Source organism: Chiloscyllium plagiosum, unplaced genomic scaffold, assembly GCF_037043375.1.
Source record: "Chiloscyllium plagiosum isolate Xiang-an unplaced genomic scaffold, Cpla_swu_hap1 HiC_scaffold_32, whole genome shotgun sequence".
Taxonomy (NCBI): domain Eukaryota; kingdom Metazoa; phylum Chordata; class Chondrichthyes; order Orectolobiformes; family Hemiscylliidae; genus Chiloscyllium; species Chiloscyllium plagiosum.
Window position 1 is genome coordinate 29586269 of NW_028270170.1, and position 14412 is coordinate 29600680.

At 38.0% G+C, this 14412-nt stretch overlaps 1 protein-coding gene across 2 annotated transcripts in view; it reads left to right on the top strand.

Moving 5' to 3' along the window:
- Nucleotides 1–14412, top strand: part of slc35b1 (solute carrier family 35 member B1) — a 31384-nt gene that overhangs the window by 13321 nt on the left and 3651 nt on the right. For both annotated transcript variants that reach the window (XM_043675188.2, XM_087977884.1), the window contains exons 4-8: nt 1511–1541; nt 2585–2745; nt 6919–7045; nt 11655–11761; nt 13626–13779. In XM_043675188.2, coding sequence (XP_043531123.1) covers nt 1511–1541; nt 2585–2745; nt 6919–7045; nt 11655–11761; nt 13626–13779 — 580 coding nt within the window. The remainder of the gene's footprint in view (nt 1–1510; nt 1542–2584; nt 2746–6918; nt 7046–11654; nt 11762–13625; nt 13780–14412) is intronic.

A 14412-nucleotide genomic window follows, 5' to 3' on the forward strand; every position in this document is an offset into this window, starting at 1 on the left:
CCTCACTACTGCTTAGGATAATTCTCCCCCTCCCCATGCTAGTTTAAAGGCTCCCAAGTAGCACAAGTAAATTTCCCTGCCAGGATATTCGTCCTTTACAAGTTCAGCTGAAACCAAGCCCTTTTGAACCAGAACCAAGTGATCCAGAAATCAGAATCCTTGCCTGCACCATCTCCTCAGCCATTCATTTATCCACCTATTCCTACTCTCACTAGCACATGGCATTGGAAATAATCCAGAGATTATTGCCTTTGAGGTCCTGCTTTGTAACCTCCTACCTAACTTTCCTGTATTCTCTCTGAAAACGACATCCCTTTCTCTACCTATACGGTGGCACAGTGGTTAGCACTGCTGCCTCACAGCGCCAGAGACCCGGGTTCAATTCCCGACTCAGGCGACTGACTGTATGGAGTTTGCACGTTCTCCCCGTGTCTGCGTGGGTTTCCTCCGGGTGCTCCGGTTTCCTCCCACAGATCAAAGATGTGCAGGTCAGGTGAATTGGCCATGCTAAATTGCCCGTAGTGTTAGGTAAAAGGGTAAATGTAGGGGAATGGGTGGGTTGTGCTTCGGCGGGTCGGTGTGGACTTGTTGGGCCGAAGGGCCTGTTTCCACACTGTAAGTAATCTAATCTAATCTACTCTGGCATCAAAGAGACAGCACAACATTTTGAATTTTGCTCACAACTGCAGAATCACCTGTTTGTGCTTCTGACTGAAGACTCCCCTATAATAATTGCAATTTTGAACCATGACAAACTTGACTTAAAAGATCCAATCATGATGCCTAAACCCTGACTGCCACTGATATTTTCTTCTGAGAGGCTGCTACCCCACTTCCCCACCCCCGGCTTCAAAACTATCCAGAATGGTACATTTGTTTGATTGGGGATAGCCATATGAGACTTCTGCATTACCTTCCTACTTCTCCTGTTTTTAATCATTTACCTGTGGTGTGACCGCTTCTGTAAAGCCACTACCCTTCACGTCTGAGCTTCCTGAATGCTCCACAGTGACTCTAACTCCCCCTCCAGCCAGTCCAAACAACACAACACAAAAGTAGATTACTTACGGTTTACTTACGGTCTTCATTTAATACTTTTTCCTTAGTTAGGCATCTTACACTGTCTAAAATCAGTTTTAGGGAGCATCTGTACACTGGTCGTATCCAAACATGCAATAGAAAACAAGATTCGGAGATGCCGGTGTTGGACTGGGGTGTACAAAGTTAAAAATCTCACAACACCAGGTTATAGTCCAACAGGTTTAATTGGAAGCACACTAGCTTTTGGAGCGACGCTCCTTCATCAGGTGATCACCTGATGAAGGAGCGTCGCTCCGAAAGCTAGTGTGCTTCCAATTAAACCTGTTGGACTATATCCTGGTGATGTGTGATTTTTAATAGAAAACAAATTATGATAGTGCGTTATGTAGTATATTTCTTTTTCAATAAAATACTATTCCTCATGACAGTTATTGTCTTCAACGTCTAATGATTATTCTTTTCATTTCAGGTTCTAGGTAAATCATGTAAACCTATTCCAGGTAAGTTAACATGAATCAGTTGAACTGGTATCAGGTCCTGTTGTACTTCAGCAATGATAACAGATATGCACATGCCACTTGCAAAGGCATAAAAGGAATGAATGCTGAACTTAAAAGTTCAAGATCACGAAAGATAAGATTGCCAATAATGGAGTAAAAGGTGAAGAAAATAAACAGGCGAGAGGCAGGCAGGGCTCAGGTGTTATAGGGAAAGTGGTGGCTGATTTCAGAGATAGGAAGGGACAAAGTCATGAGGGCATCAAACAGAAGGATAAGTTAAATTCTTTCCCTGAGGCATTACTGAGGGAGGAGAAGGGACTTAGTGAAATAGATGAGTTCCTGTTCTCTGCTAAAATATTGTAATAGAGGTGAATAGGCAGATGTTTTGAGAAAGAAATCTGAAGCTGAATTCATTCTTTTTTTGGCTGAGTTTATCAGTGGCCTTGTCAAGGATGTTGGCTAGAATGCAGAATTTATGACATTGGCTGAAGACAAAGACTTCATCTTTCCATGATGCCCCAAAACACTTCACATCTCTCAAATCATTTGTTGAGCTGCACTTACTGTCACTACGTGAGTAAATGCAGTAGCCAATTTCTTTGATCTCTTGAAAGACCAAGTAATTTATTTTTGATGAAATTTGGAGGGATGTTGGCCTACCTTATAAGATAATTCCTTATTCTTGAAATAATGTTACAGAATTGATTACATCAACATGAGAAAAGTTACAGGACCAATTGTTAATTTGGCAAAATCTTAAAACAATGCAGTACTAAATAATGGAGGTTGATAACGTAGACAGTGTTCCGTCTTGCCATATGTTGATACCTAAAAGGAATCTGTGACTGTTCTACTAGATTATTATTGGCATACTTAGTGAGTACTGATGTCTTTTATGGATAAATCAGTGGGATTGTGTTGATTTTTGATCCGTGTTTACAATATCGCATTCTTTTTAGTTGCTCCAGTCTAGATGATGATCTTTATAAGGTTGTGATTTGTACTCAAGTTTTTACAATTGGTTATTTTGTTTTGTCTTTCAGTGATGGTTTTAGGAGTCCTTCTTGGGAGGAAAAGATACCCATTCACCAAGTATATGTGTGTGCTGCTCATAGTTTTGGGAGTAGCATTATTTATGTACAAACCTAAAAAAGGGATTGGCAGTGCAGATGACCACATCTTTGGATTTGGGGAAGCACTATTAGTAAGTAAACATCGTATAGTGTTTTCATTATTTATTGAATATGTTTTTCTTATTGTACCTTAACCTTTGGACTCATCAGATCTAACCTCTAACCTAAAGCAAAAATATAAATTGATGGAGAAACTCAGCAGGTCTGGCAGTGTCTGTGGGGAGAGAACAGAGTCAACATTTCGGGTTCAGCGACTCTTCTTCAGAACTGATTGTTGCCAAGAAAATGGAAAATGTGATATATATGCTGAAGATGGAGTGGGTGGTGTGAAGGAGTAAACAATAGGTGGAGATAGGGCCCAGAGAGAACAGCAGTCATGGGATGTGTTTTATGTTTCCAATGTAGAGGGCACCACATTGTGAGCAGGGAATACAGTAGACTAGATGGAGTGAAGTGCAGATAAATCACTGCTTCACCTGGACAAAGACTGAGCGACCACTTTGCATAATACCTGTATTCTGTCTGCAAAAATGACCCCGAGTTTTAGGTTGCCTATCCGTTCAGCACATCACTGCGCTCCTCAGCCAACATTGTTGACTCGAGCCTGCTGCAGTGCTCCATCAAGGCTCAGTGTAGACTGTAAGAACAACATCTTATTTCTTTCTTGGAGATACTGCAGTCTTCAGGAATCAATATTGAATTCACTAATCTTAGAACCTGAACAGCTAGTTCCATGTCCTTTACACCCTTGGCTCCATCATCACATGAGCTGCTTTCATCATAGCCCAGCCATTTCACCAACTAATGGTTCAGTTTGTCAAGTTTCTTTCTCCTCGACTCGCCATCAGCCAAGCCTTTGGCTGTCAAGCTACTAGATACTGTTTTGTGTCTTTGGGCTCCATCTGCACCTATCATTTACTCCTTCTAAACCACCCCCCCACCCCATGATCAGCATAAATATTACCTTTTCCTAGCCACAAGCAGTTCTGAAGAAGGATCACTGGATCCAAAATGTTGACTCTGCTTTCTTTGCACAGGTGCTGCCAGACTTGCTGAGTTTCTCCAGCATTTTTATTTTTGTTTCAGATTTCTACCCCCTGCAATTCTTTTCTTAATCTTTTAAGCTGGCCAGTCTTATAAATTGCAAAGCGAAAATTTACGATGATGGCTAAATGGTTCTGTAAAGATAATTCTCAATCGCTGAGGAATAAGAGTCATAGCGATACAGTACAGAAACAGACCCTTTGGTCCAAATTGTCCATGCCGACTAGATATCCTGAATAAATCTAGTCCCATTTGCCAGCATACTGCCCTTTAGATATAGCTGGCAATACATATGTGGAACCCAGTCCTGTATACGTACAACTGAAGACATCAGATCACTTGAGCCATCAGCATGGAGCTAACAGTTGGGAAGCTAAAAAGGTGATTCAGGTGCCTGGACAGACCATGGACCACCGTTCAATATGCACCAGTGGGTATTTAAAGCAATAATGGTCTGCTTATGGTTTGCTCAACAAGAATGGAGCTGTCGGAAGTGGAAGATGAGTGTTCTGTCTCCCTGGAGGAGGATGAATGGGAGGAGGAAGAAGTGTGTGATTTGGTTAGGATACCATTAACTGAATGTACAACTGACTGGGAGATGCAAGACAGCCTGATACAGCATTCTTCATCTCGACAAAGGTGATACAGCTATCTGGCGCATATACATTCAGATACCATTGGGTCCCAACTCCCAATAATCCCAACATCCAACTATTCAGGATACCTTCCCATATTTTACTTATTCCCATATTTACCTCCACATGGATTTGAAGACCTAAGACATCATGGCACACATCCCTCCAATTTCTTTTTACTTTCTTCTGCCTTACATAGCAAGAACATTGACCTTCTTATGGCATTGCTTCCAGTTCCACCAGACCAGGAACCCGGAAGTCAGATGCTTTTTATTTGATTAAAACATTAAATTGATTTGCCTTTTTTCCCTTGTTTTCTTCCATTCTCTTGCCTGAAAGTGTCAAAAACTGTTATATCCAAGCAGTCTTTATTTCTATTTACTTTCTTAAAGCACTCATCAAAACATTTTGAATCTTTTTGATCTCCATTGGCCACTTTAGAAGTCAGCAAAACTTTCAAAAATCACTTCTTCAAAAACTTAATAGATTTTAAAAAAACAAATGAAAGCCCAGGTTGTAAAGTGAGGCAGTTGTCAGCTTAAATATCCAAAACACTGGCCCTGAATGTGTATACGTAAGTGATGGATAATGGATGATAAGCACCCAATTAAAATAAATAATTTTGGATTAGTTAGACATTCAAAGTTAAAGCCTTGAATATCTAGTGTCCTTCTGATCTCCTGGACAGCCAGTCCCCTTGATTTGTACGCAATTTGGAACCCAGTGCAGGACAATGTAAAATAACCATTTGTAAGTATAGGAAATGTTCACATATCAGGTCTTTAAAAATACTTCATCAAGGGATTGCGTTTGTCAGGACAAACATTCATTAGTCAGACATTTGTACATCAGCAAACCCCTCCACCATGCTCTCTGGGGTAGAGAATTCCAAAGATATATCACCTTCTGAGGTAAATGCTCTGGATCTCAATCCTGCGATCATGTTCCCTGGATCTAAAATCACCAGTCAGGAGAATCAGCTTAACTACATTCACCCTGTCACACCTTGAGGGAATTTTGTTAATTCCAATAAGGTCACCACTTGTTCTTTGAAACGTTTTGGAGTACAAACCAATCTCCTATATCTTTCCTCATACAACAATCTCATCCCAGAGATTAATCTGGTGACTTCGCCAGTGTCAACATCTTGGGCGTCACCATCTACCAGAAGGTAGACCAGCCACATCAATACTATGATTGCAAGGACAGAACAGAGGCTGAGTATTGAGTGATTGACTCATCTCCTGATTCCCCAAAGCCTTTCCCTTACCTAATGCCAGGAGTGTTTTTAGAATACTCTCCACTTGCTTGATCACATCAAGGGAAGAGCAACCATCCAATGGTTTAACTAGTTAATCCCTCCACCACTGGATCAGGTTGGCTGATCTGCACCCCATCTCCAAATTGCAGAAAGCCTTAACATGTTTTTTTATCTGAAAAGGATAAGAAAGCAGGTGATGAGAGCATCACCAGGTTTCTTTTCAAATCACATTACCTCCTATCTCAGAAATAAATTGCTGTTCCATTTTTGGCGGATCAAAATTAGAATTTTGTCCCCATGGAGTACCATCACAATAAGCTTCAGCAGTTCACCTTTTTAAGGATAATTAGGGGTGAACTGTAGTGCTGGCCTTGCAAACAATACAAACATCTCATGAATGAATAATGTTTTTTAAAAATATGCAAGGTACTGTTATAGTGGTTCTTAATTATAGGATTCATACCTATAACTTTTATTTTAAAGGAAGATAAGTTCTCCAACATGCTGTTGAGGAAACAACCTGAGTGTTTGGTTAAGACGGTATTTCTGTGTTAGTGATTTTTATACACATCTGTCAGCTGAATTTAAGTATCACTTACAGTGGAACAGCTCGGCTCATATATATGCCCAGCTATGGACTGAGGCAGTTCTAGAGAGAAGTTTACCAGCACCTTCTCGGGGATGGTTAAGGATGGGCAATAAATGCTGATTAAGCCAGCAAAACTCAAATAAGATCATCAGACTCAGGAGCAGAAGTAGGTCATTCAGCCAATCGAGTCCAGTCTGCTCTTCATTGAGATCATGGCTGATCTAATAATCCTTAATTCCACTTTCCTACTTTATTCCTTATAACCCTTGATCCCATGAATGAACTGAGAAAAATGTCAGCGCTGTCTGAGATATTGTTAGATCAGCAACTTTGTCCAATGCCCTTAACTTTTTTCCTTGAGACATTAACTATCATTTGAAAATAGCTAATTTAATAATGTCCCTTTTTTGATTTACAGACCCAATCTTCTCTCAGGTTTGAGTGCTATCTTTTCTCAATTTGTGCTTCTTCAATTTTATTTGGCAACTTCATTTAAGTTCTCCGTCTCTTTATCCAACCTTAAGGCTTAACAAGATGGACTGAAGTGTTTTTTTGATGCCAATAACTAATTTATTTCCATTTTAACAAAGTAATACGTGTGTATGTATGTATTTTACCGTTAGAGTTTACTAATACTAAGGAATTATGCTACTGATTGCTTACTGACCACCCCATACTTATGTGTATGACAAACATGATTCCCTTGCTTTTACAGTTAGCCTCCTTGACCTTGGATGGATTAACTGGAGTAGCACAAGATCACATGAGGGCTAATTTCCAGACTGGGTCAAACCAGATGATGCTGAATATAAATGTTTGGTCCAGTCTATTCCTGGGAATAGGTAAAAAAATGTTGTAAATATGCTTTAGAAGTTTTAAAAATGTTTTATGAAATGGCAAATATCTTTCAGTAACTTGAAGCTGCACAAAGAATAGCAATTATAATAGGTGGTGTGTAGGGCAGTTACTATACTAGGCCTCCAGTTTAATACTCTGGAATATATTCCTTAAATTGTTGTTGGTTGCAGTGTATTGAGCAAGTTACTGAAGTGTACTGTCTGTGCTCTATCAGTATTCAAAGGATCTCGGTCTTGACCCTTTCCCTGCCACTCACTTGCAATTGCCTTGGCTGAATGCATATCAGTAAAGTGAAAATTAAAATGAAAATTAAGTTGTTATTTATGAATTTCCTCTGTATTCAACTGGATTTATAGAAGTCACTTTTTAAAAAAAATCCTGTATTTTAGTATTAATCTCTTTATCCTATCAACTGGCAGGGGTTAGCAGCCCAAATACAAGTTCCATACAATTTTCTTCTCTTCACACTAATGGCAGATGAATGTTTTGTGCCATTTTGTGTTTCTTAACATCTGGTATCTCAGCTAAAGAGATGCCATTGACAGTCCTTTTGTTCATGGCTTATCCTCCCTCTACATCCTTACAGGGTACGAATGGGGTGTTGACTTTTCAAGGACTTCTTGTGAGGAATGTGATATTTTTTCACCAGCGTTGTGCATTGTCTTGTCTTAACATGCTATACCTCTTTTGCTGTTTTTTTTATAAAGGAAAAAGCAGGATGGTATAAAAAAGATTATCTGGGTTTTCACAGGGCTTCTGTTAAGGTCTTTGCTCGCAGATGCTAACAGAGAATGTGAAATTAGCAGAAGTGACAGAATGGATTGTTAGCTGACAGCCAGACAGAAAGCAGACTAAAGGATATATTCACTTGCAGACTGGTATACTGATGTTCCAAAAGGACCAGTGCTGGGGCCACTGTTAGTCACAATTTATATCAATAATTTGGATTTTGGAATCCAAAATAAAGTTTCTAAATTTGAGGATACCACGTGGTGAGGTAAGATGAAGCATGTCACTTGCAAAATACAAGTCAATGTGAACTAGAGGATGAAAAATCTCTTGAAGCACAAATATAGCAATGAGTAAAATTTAAGTCACAATTAGCAAGACCATTAACAAAACTAACATCACAGATTGTTTCTAGGGCGATAGAATTGAAAACTAGGGAAAGAGCTTCAGTTCGACCATTCTTTTACTTCAGCAAGGAGAACTGCATGCAGTATTCTAACATGGTATATATGCAGTGGAGAGGCTCCAGAGATGATTCACAAAGATTCTACTGGAATGTATGGGTATACTTATGAAGAAAGTAATACCAGACTGGATCAATCTTGAGGGGGAAGGGGTAGAAAAGAGAGTGGCCTAATAGAGATTGTGAAAATTTTGAATGGTTTTGACAGAGTGCATACAGAGAGAATATTTCCTTTTGTGGGGCTGAGTGCAACTAATGGCTAACAAGATGCTAAAAGCCACCAGAAAATCCAATAGGAAATTTAGAAGAAATGTCTTTACGGAAAGACTAGTGAGAATGTGGAACTTACTACTGTGGAGAGTGGTTAAATTGAATGTTACAAATAGTGACTTATTAACCTAGTGACAAAAAGCTGTTAGACCCACTGTGATATAGGTGACTTGAAGTACTGCAGTCTCATGTAAGGCTTGTAGTTTGTGTGACCTTGTATGAATTTGCATGTTTCTGCTTCCTTGAGGGCTAACTTTTAGCATTGAGGGAGTAAAATGGAACAGCATAAAAAATGTAAAGTACTATTTTTCATTTCTAAATGAATTTTGTATTAGGTTGTGTTTATACTCGCGCGATCAGCATTTTGTTATGAAGGGATGAAATCCTCAGGTGGTCTTGTACCTTTGTTTGGTGCATTGTGAAATCAAACAAATTATTTTGTCAATTTATTTTGGAAAACTCTTCATAGAAGTTCCAATGTGCTGGCATCTATAATTCAATTCAAGATTCAAATCTTTGCTTACTGATAAGCTTTTGGAAATGTACATTTTGGGTCTGAAGATGTAAATTGGTGCCCATTTCTCCTTTTAATAAATCATAACACACACTGTATATATTCAAAGCTCTAATTGTCAGAATTTTAAGTTACTGAAACTTGTATAGTTTTGTTTGTTTATGAATTGTATTATAATCTTAGCAAAATGTTTTATATCCTGACAAGTTAATGGTATTTGGTAGTAAAGTTTGCATAAGTTACATCTCTCGTTCAGCATTATGATAGTTTTATTACAGTTTTGTTAACACAGTCTCCTCTAATCCACAAGAGGGTGCTCAAGTAAAGACAATTACATTTTTGTAGCTTTATAACAGAACTTGAAATTTGAACGCAAATGGAATTCTTGCAAAGGCAAGTAATACGCTTGACATTGACTTGGGCAGTAGAAATATGTCATGAAGTTAGCATTCTCAATCCTAAGGCATAATGTTGTAGCTTTATATCCTGCTGCAGGGACTTGAGCATGAAATCTAGGCAGGTTGGCCAGCACAGTACTCAAGAGTGATGTACTATTGGAGGTGCTGTCTTCTGGGTGTGACGTTAAACTAAGGCTGTGATATCCTCTCAGATAAAAGATCTCATGGCACCATTCATAGAAAAATGTGTGTTCCCAGTGTTCTGGCCAATATTTATCCCTCGATCAACATCTTTTTAAAAAATAAAATCTGGTCATTTATCTTGTAGCAGTTTTTGAACTCTTCCTGGACACAAATTAGTTGCCATGTTTCCTACATTATAATGGTGACTGTGCCTCAGAATAACTAATTGGCTGCAATGCTCTTTGCAATGTTCTTAGGTTGTAAAAGTTGCTATATTAATACAATTTTGGGGTTTTGAGCACACCAATTATTAGTAGTTAATGTAAACATTTGTAATATTTGTGACATTTGAAACATGAAAGGGAAAAAGTCGGTAATGCACTGGCAGAGATACTGCAGGCTTTGGCATTTCTCTATAACACAGTCCCATTTTGCTGTAGATTTTTGTTATGGTTTGGAAGCACTTATGGAATGCTTAATATTTATTTCAACGTTCATCATTTGTTATCAATTCATCTAGAGCAGCAATCCTACATCATTTGACATGCTCAAGATTTTACTGAATTAAAGATTCATGCTTGAGAGGGGCGAGTAATGGTTTGGAAGGAGGATGTGGTTGTGGGTAGGGGGCGCTATTGATGTCTGGACCTGGCCCATTTCATTTTGGAATCAAAACTCCGACAAGCTCAAATCACACAGCAGTGTATGTTACTGTTTTGATTTTCATTTTAAAAATATATACAATTTGTTCTTTTGGAGGAGTTGAGGAAGATATTTTTAAAGTCACTAGCATGTGAAATGTAGAATGTGTTCTTGTGGCTGTTTTTCTTTGTTATGGACTAATTTGATATATGTGTGATAAACCAGTTTAATTAAACTGACGCTACATCACGTTTGTAAGCCAGTGAATGCGTTTCTTATATTGGAAAGGAAGTGGTCCCTACCAGTAAATGCTTTGAAGATAAAATATCTTTTATTTAAATGTGACATCTTTTTATCTGAGTGAATTTAAAATAACTGAGTAGCTGCAGTATAGTTCACAGAAAATGTTCTATTTCCCATATGAAATCCAGTGGCATCTGTCAGCAAGTTCCCCAAAGAGCTTGTCATTTTCTCAGAATCGATGCCAGTATATTTGGCATTTTCCCAACCCTATAGAATAGTTTTCCTTCATAATGCCTGTTTTTTTTTGGTTGTTCAACGTGGGATGATTACCTTTAACTTTGATAGTTAATTACTCTACATATAAAGGTTAGTGCTAGATTTTCCGGGTATTTTACTCCATGAAAGGTAGTTTAGCATGATATTTCTGGAACACGGCTTTTTTTGTTTTGTACAAAATGAATGGAAAAATACTTTCTCCCATTCTTCCATCATCAGTTCTAAATCTGTTTCTTTTGGATGGCGTTAATGTTATTTTCTGCTCAAACTATTCTGAGCTCTGGTTTTGCCACCTTGCTCTTGAACATATAATAAAATTCAGATCACTTTGCTATTTGAAACATGCTTGAGGTAATGAAAGTTGCTTAGCATATCAAGAAAACAGGAAAGAATCTTCAAATATACATTATTTGAACATGCTCATTGCCAAGGGATCTAGATATTCAGACTGCAAAATATAAAGAATGGCTAGGCAAAGAAAACACACTTACTTGCAATTTCTTTTTTCATTTTTGGAACAAAATGTCTATTGCTTTGATGTTAACTGTTCTGAAGAATTGGTTCAGATTAGATTTAAAATTTGAGGCAAATTCAAAGATTTTTCGAAAAATCTTTGAATGCCTATTTTGCCACTATAGATTCATATCCAGAGTTAGGAAAGAAATTAAATGTGAAAGACAGTGAAATTTTCTGTTCTCTTCCATTTGTCCAGCGAGTGCAATTAATTCTAATTTCCCTTACTTGCTGTCAAAAATATATTTAGATACATTGTGTAAATTGGATACCTAAGTGTCATTGTTTTACCTATCGCTTTTCATATACTATTTTAAATATCAAATGAGTTCTTATTCTATTAACAACTCTTTTTCTTTTAGGAGTCCTATGTACTGGAGAATTATGGGAATTTCTGTATTTTGCTGAACGCCACCCCAGTATTCTCCACAAGATACTTCTGTTTAGTTTAACTAGTGCCCTAGGCCAGGTCAGTATCATTTGTATTCCTATGGAGCATTTAAGGCTCACACAACATCAACTGGATACTTAATAACATACACAAGATTTTTTTGTATAATGTGCTCTTGATAAAATAGTTGTGATAAAAATTTGGCATTTACTTAAATGGATATAGATATGGTAATGCAAAGGTTTAGGAAGTAGTAGCCAGTCTTCTCATGTAGTTTATATTTTGGATCCATTTTGGGAAATATAAACTATAATTTGTTTTAACATTCAGATGCTATGTAATAATTTGACTTGTGTTTATTTGTTCAAACTGATAGTTTTCTCTGGGTTTGCGATTTGTAGCAATCCCATCATCTTGCTCTGTGTATGTATTTCATACCCAAAGCTTTGACCCCTTGTGGATTCAGAATTGTGGAATCAATTGGGAAGTCAGTATTAAAGCTTCAAATCTGGAAAGATGATGAAAATCATGTTAAAATAAATAAGTGTTAAAATGGTTATCCCAATGAATTAGTGAACGAATGTGACTATCTAGTAGGACGAAGTTTGAAGTTGACTTTGGCCTATATTGACTTAACTGTGCTTAGAATTTAGAAGTTGGATGGAAAGACAAGCAAGGGAAGATAGGGCAATTGTGCAACAGCTTTTTGTCGGCACTGATATAATCCCAGCTAATGCTGCTGTATTGATAAGATCCCAGAGTGAAACTGAGATCCAAAATTAGATCTGATTTTTTTTAAAAAAAAACTGTGGAGGTCAGATATTGAACACATTCACGAGTCTGCCAGTGTACTTCCAACATAAATTTTTTAAAGTGTTTATTAAACAAGAAAAAACATAAATATAAAATATGCAATATGAGGAATGAGAAAGGTTGGAATGCATCAGAAAAAGATTCAGCTTCATGCTACCACTTTTATCCGAATAATATCCTTACGAGCAGTCAAACCTCAGTGAAGAGTCATCGTCAGCTTCAAAGCTTCCTGCTCAGACTTTTGTTGAGATAGCTATAATCAATTCCCTTTTAGCAGATTTTTCCCTCTCTTTCCCCAAGCCACCAGAAGCAAACTGCAAACCAGACTCTCTCTTTCTTGTTCTTTCAAATAGGGTGGCATGGGTGGCTCAGTGGTTAATAATGCTGCCTCACAGTATCAGGGATCTGGGTATGATTCTGTTCTCAGGTGACTATGTGGAGATTGCATGTTCTCCCCATGTCTGTGTGGGTTTCTTTCACAATCCAAAGATGTGCGGGTTAGGTGGATTTAGCATAGTATGTTATTCGGAGTATCCGGTGATGTCCAGGTTAGGTGGATTAGCCATGGGCAATGCAGGGATAGGGTTGGGGGTAGGTCTAGGCATGCTGTTTGGAGGGTTGGTGTGGACTGAATGTCCTGCTTCCATACTGTAGAGATTCTATGATTCTATAAAACTCAACTGTCTGGCTACCTTGCCTCCACTGTAGGGAACCCCCATCCATAGACTAGGTAAAAATGTGCTTTTATTTTAATTGCATTGAGCTGTTAACTGTCCCAACTCTTCACGATTGTGAAACCTCATTAAAAATGCATGTGATCAAAACATACCTCCAGATCATTTGGCACCACAGCCCCAAACTCTCAAATGAAATTAAAAATGGCAGACTGCGATGTCCCTTTCTTAACACACGATGCAAAATATAAATTCAACTTAATGTAATAATGTAATGTAAAGGTGCCCAGGAATTGTATAAAGTTGACAATGAGCTGTGGGTAGAAAGACTTGACTTCAAAATCTTAAAAGAGAATTATCTGTTTAATCTAATATTGGCATCAACAAAAAACCATTGTGGAATATACGTGTACTATGGGATAAAGTCAAATTAAAGATTTTAATTTCTTTTCCAGAGTTTCATCTTTATGACAGTTGTTTACTTTGGACCTTTGACGTGTTCAATCATCACTACAACCAGAAAATTCTTTACTATCCTTGGTTCGGTACTTATTTTTGGTAATCCGATTAGCTCTTTGCAGTGGCTAGGCACTGCCTTTGTATTTCTAGGTAAGAGATATAAGCTTTTCATGTGTCAAATGGGACTGATTTAGTTTAGGAAACTTGACATGAATGAATTGGCGTGAAGGGTCTGTTGTAATTCGATAAGCCTGAAAGAAGAAAGTTAATATCAAATTAATTAAGACAGTTCTCTGCGTAGTAATTCAGACATTTGAATCAACAACCAACCCAATATGAATTTATTTTGTTGAGCCTGTTTATAAAAATTGGTAAGTACTGAACGAAAGCTTGCCCTAATTCCCTTCCTACATTTCCCAGCTTCAGAGGGAGATCATCTTTGTAGTTCGTGTGAATATCTTGAAGATATTTTAGATGTTAATGCCATTTTAATGCCATTTCTATTTTATGAAAGTTCGCCAGTGATTGAGGCAGTCAGTTGTTCTGTGTCCTAAAGTTGTTAGAGCATCTGTTTGTTTTTGCTGTATACTGTTGTGGTTCTGTTCGCCGAGCTGGGAATTTGTGTTGCAGATGTTTCGTCCTCTGTCTAGGTGACATCCTCAGTGCTTGGGAGCCTCCTGTGAAGCGCTTCTGTGATGTTTCCTCCGGCATTTATCGTGATATATAAATGCCAGAGGAAACATCACAGAAGTGCTTCACAGGAGGCTCCCAAGCACTGAGGAT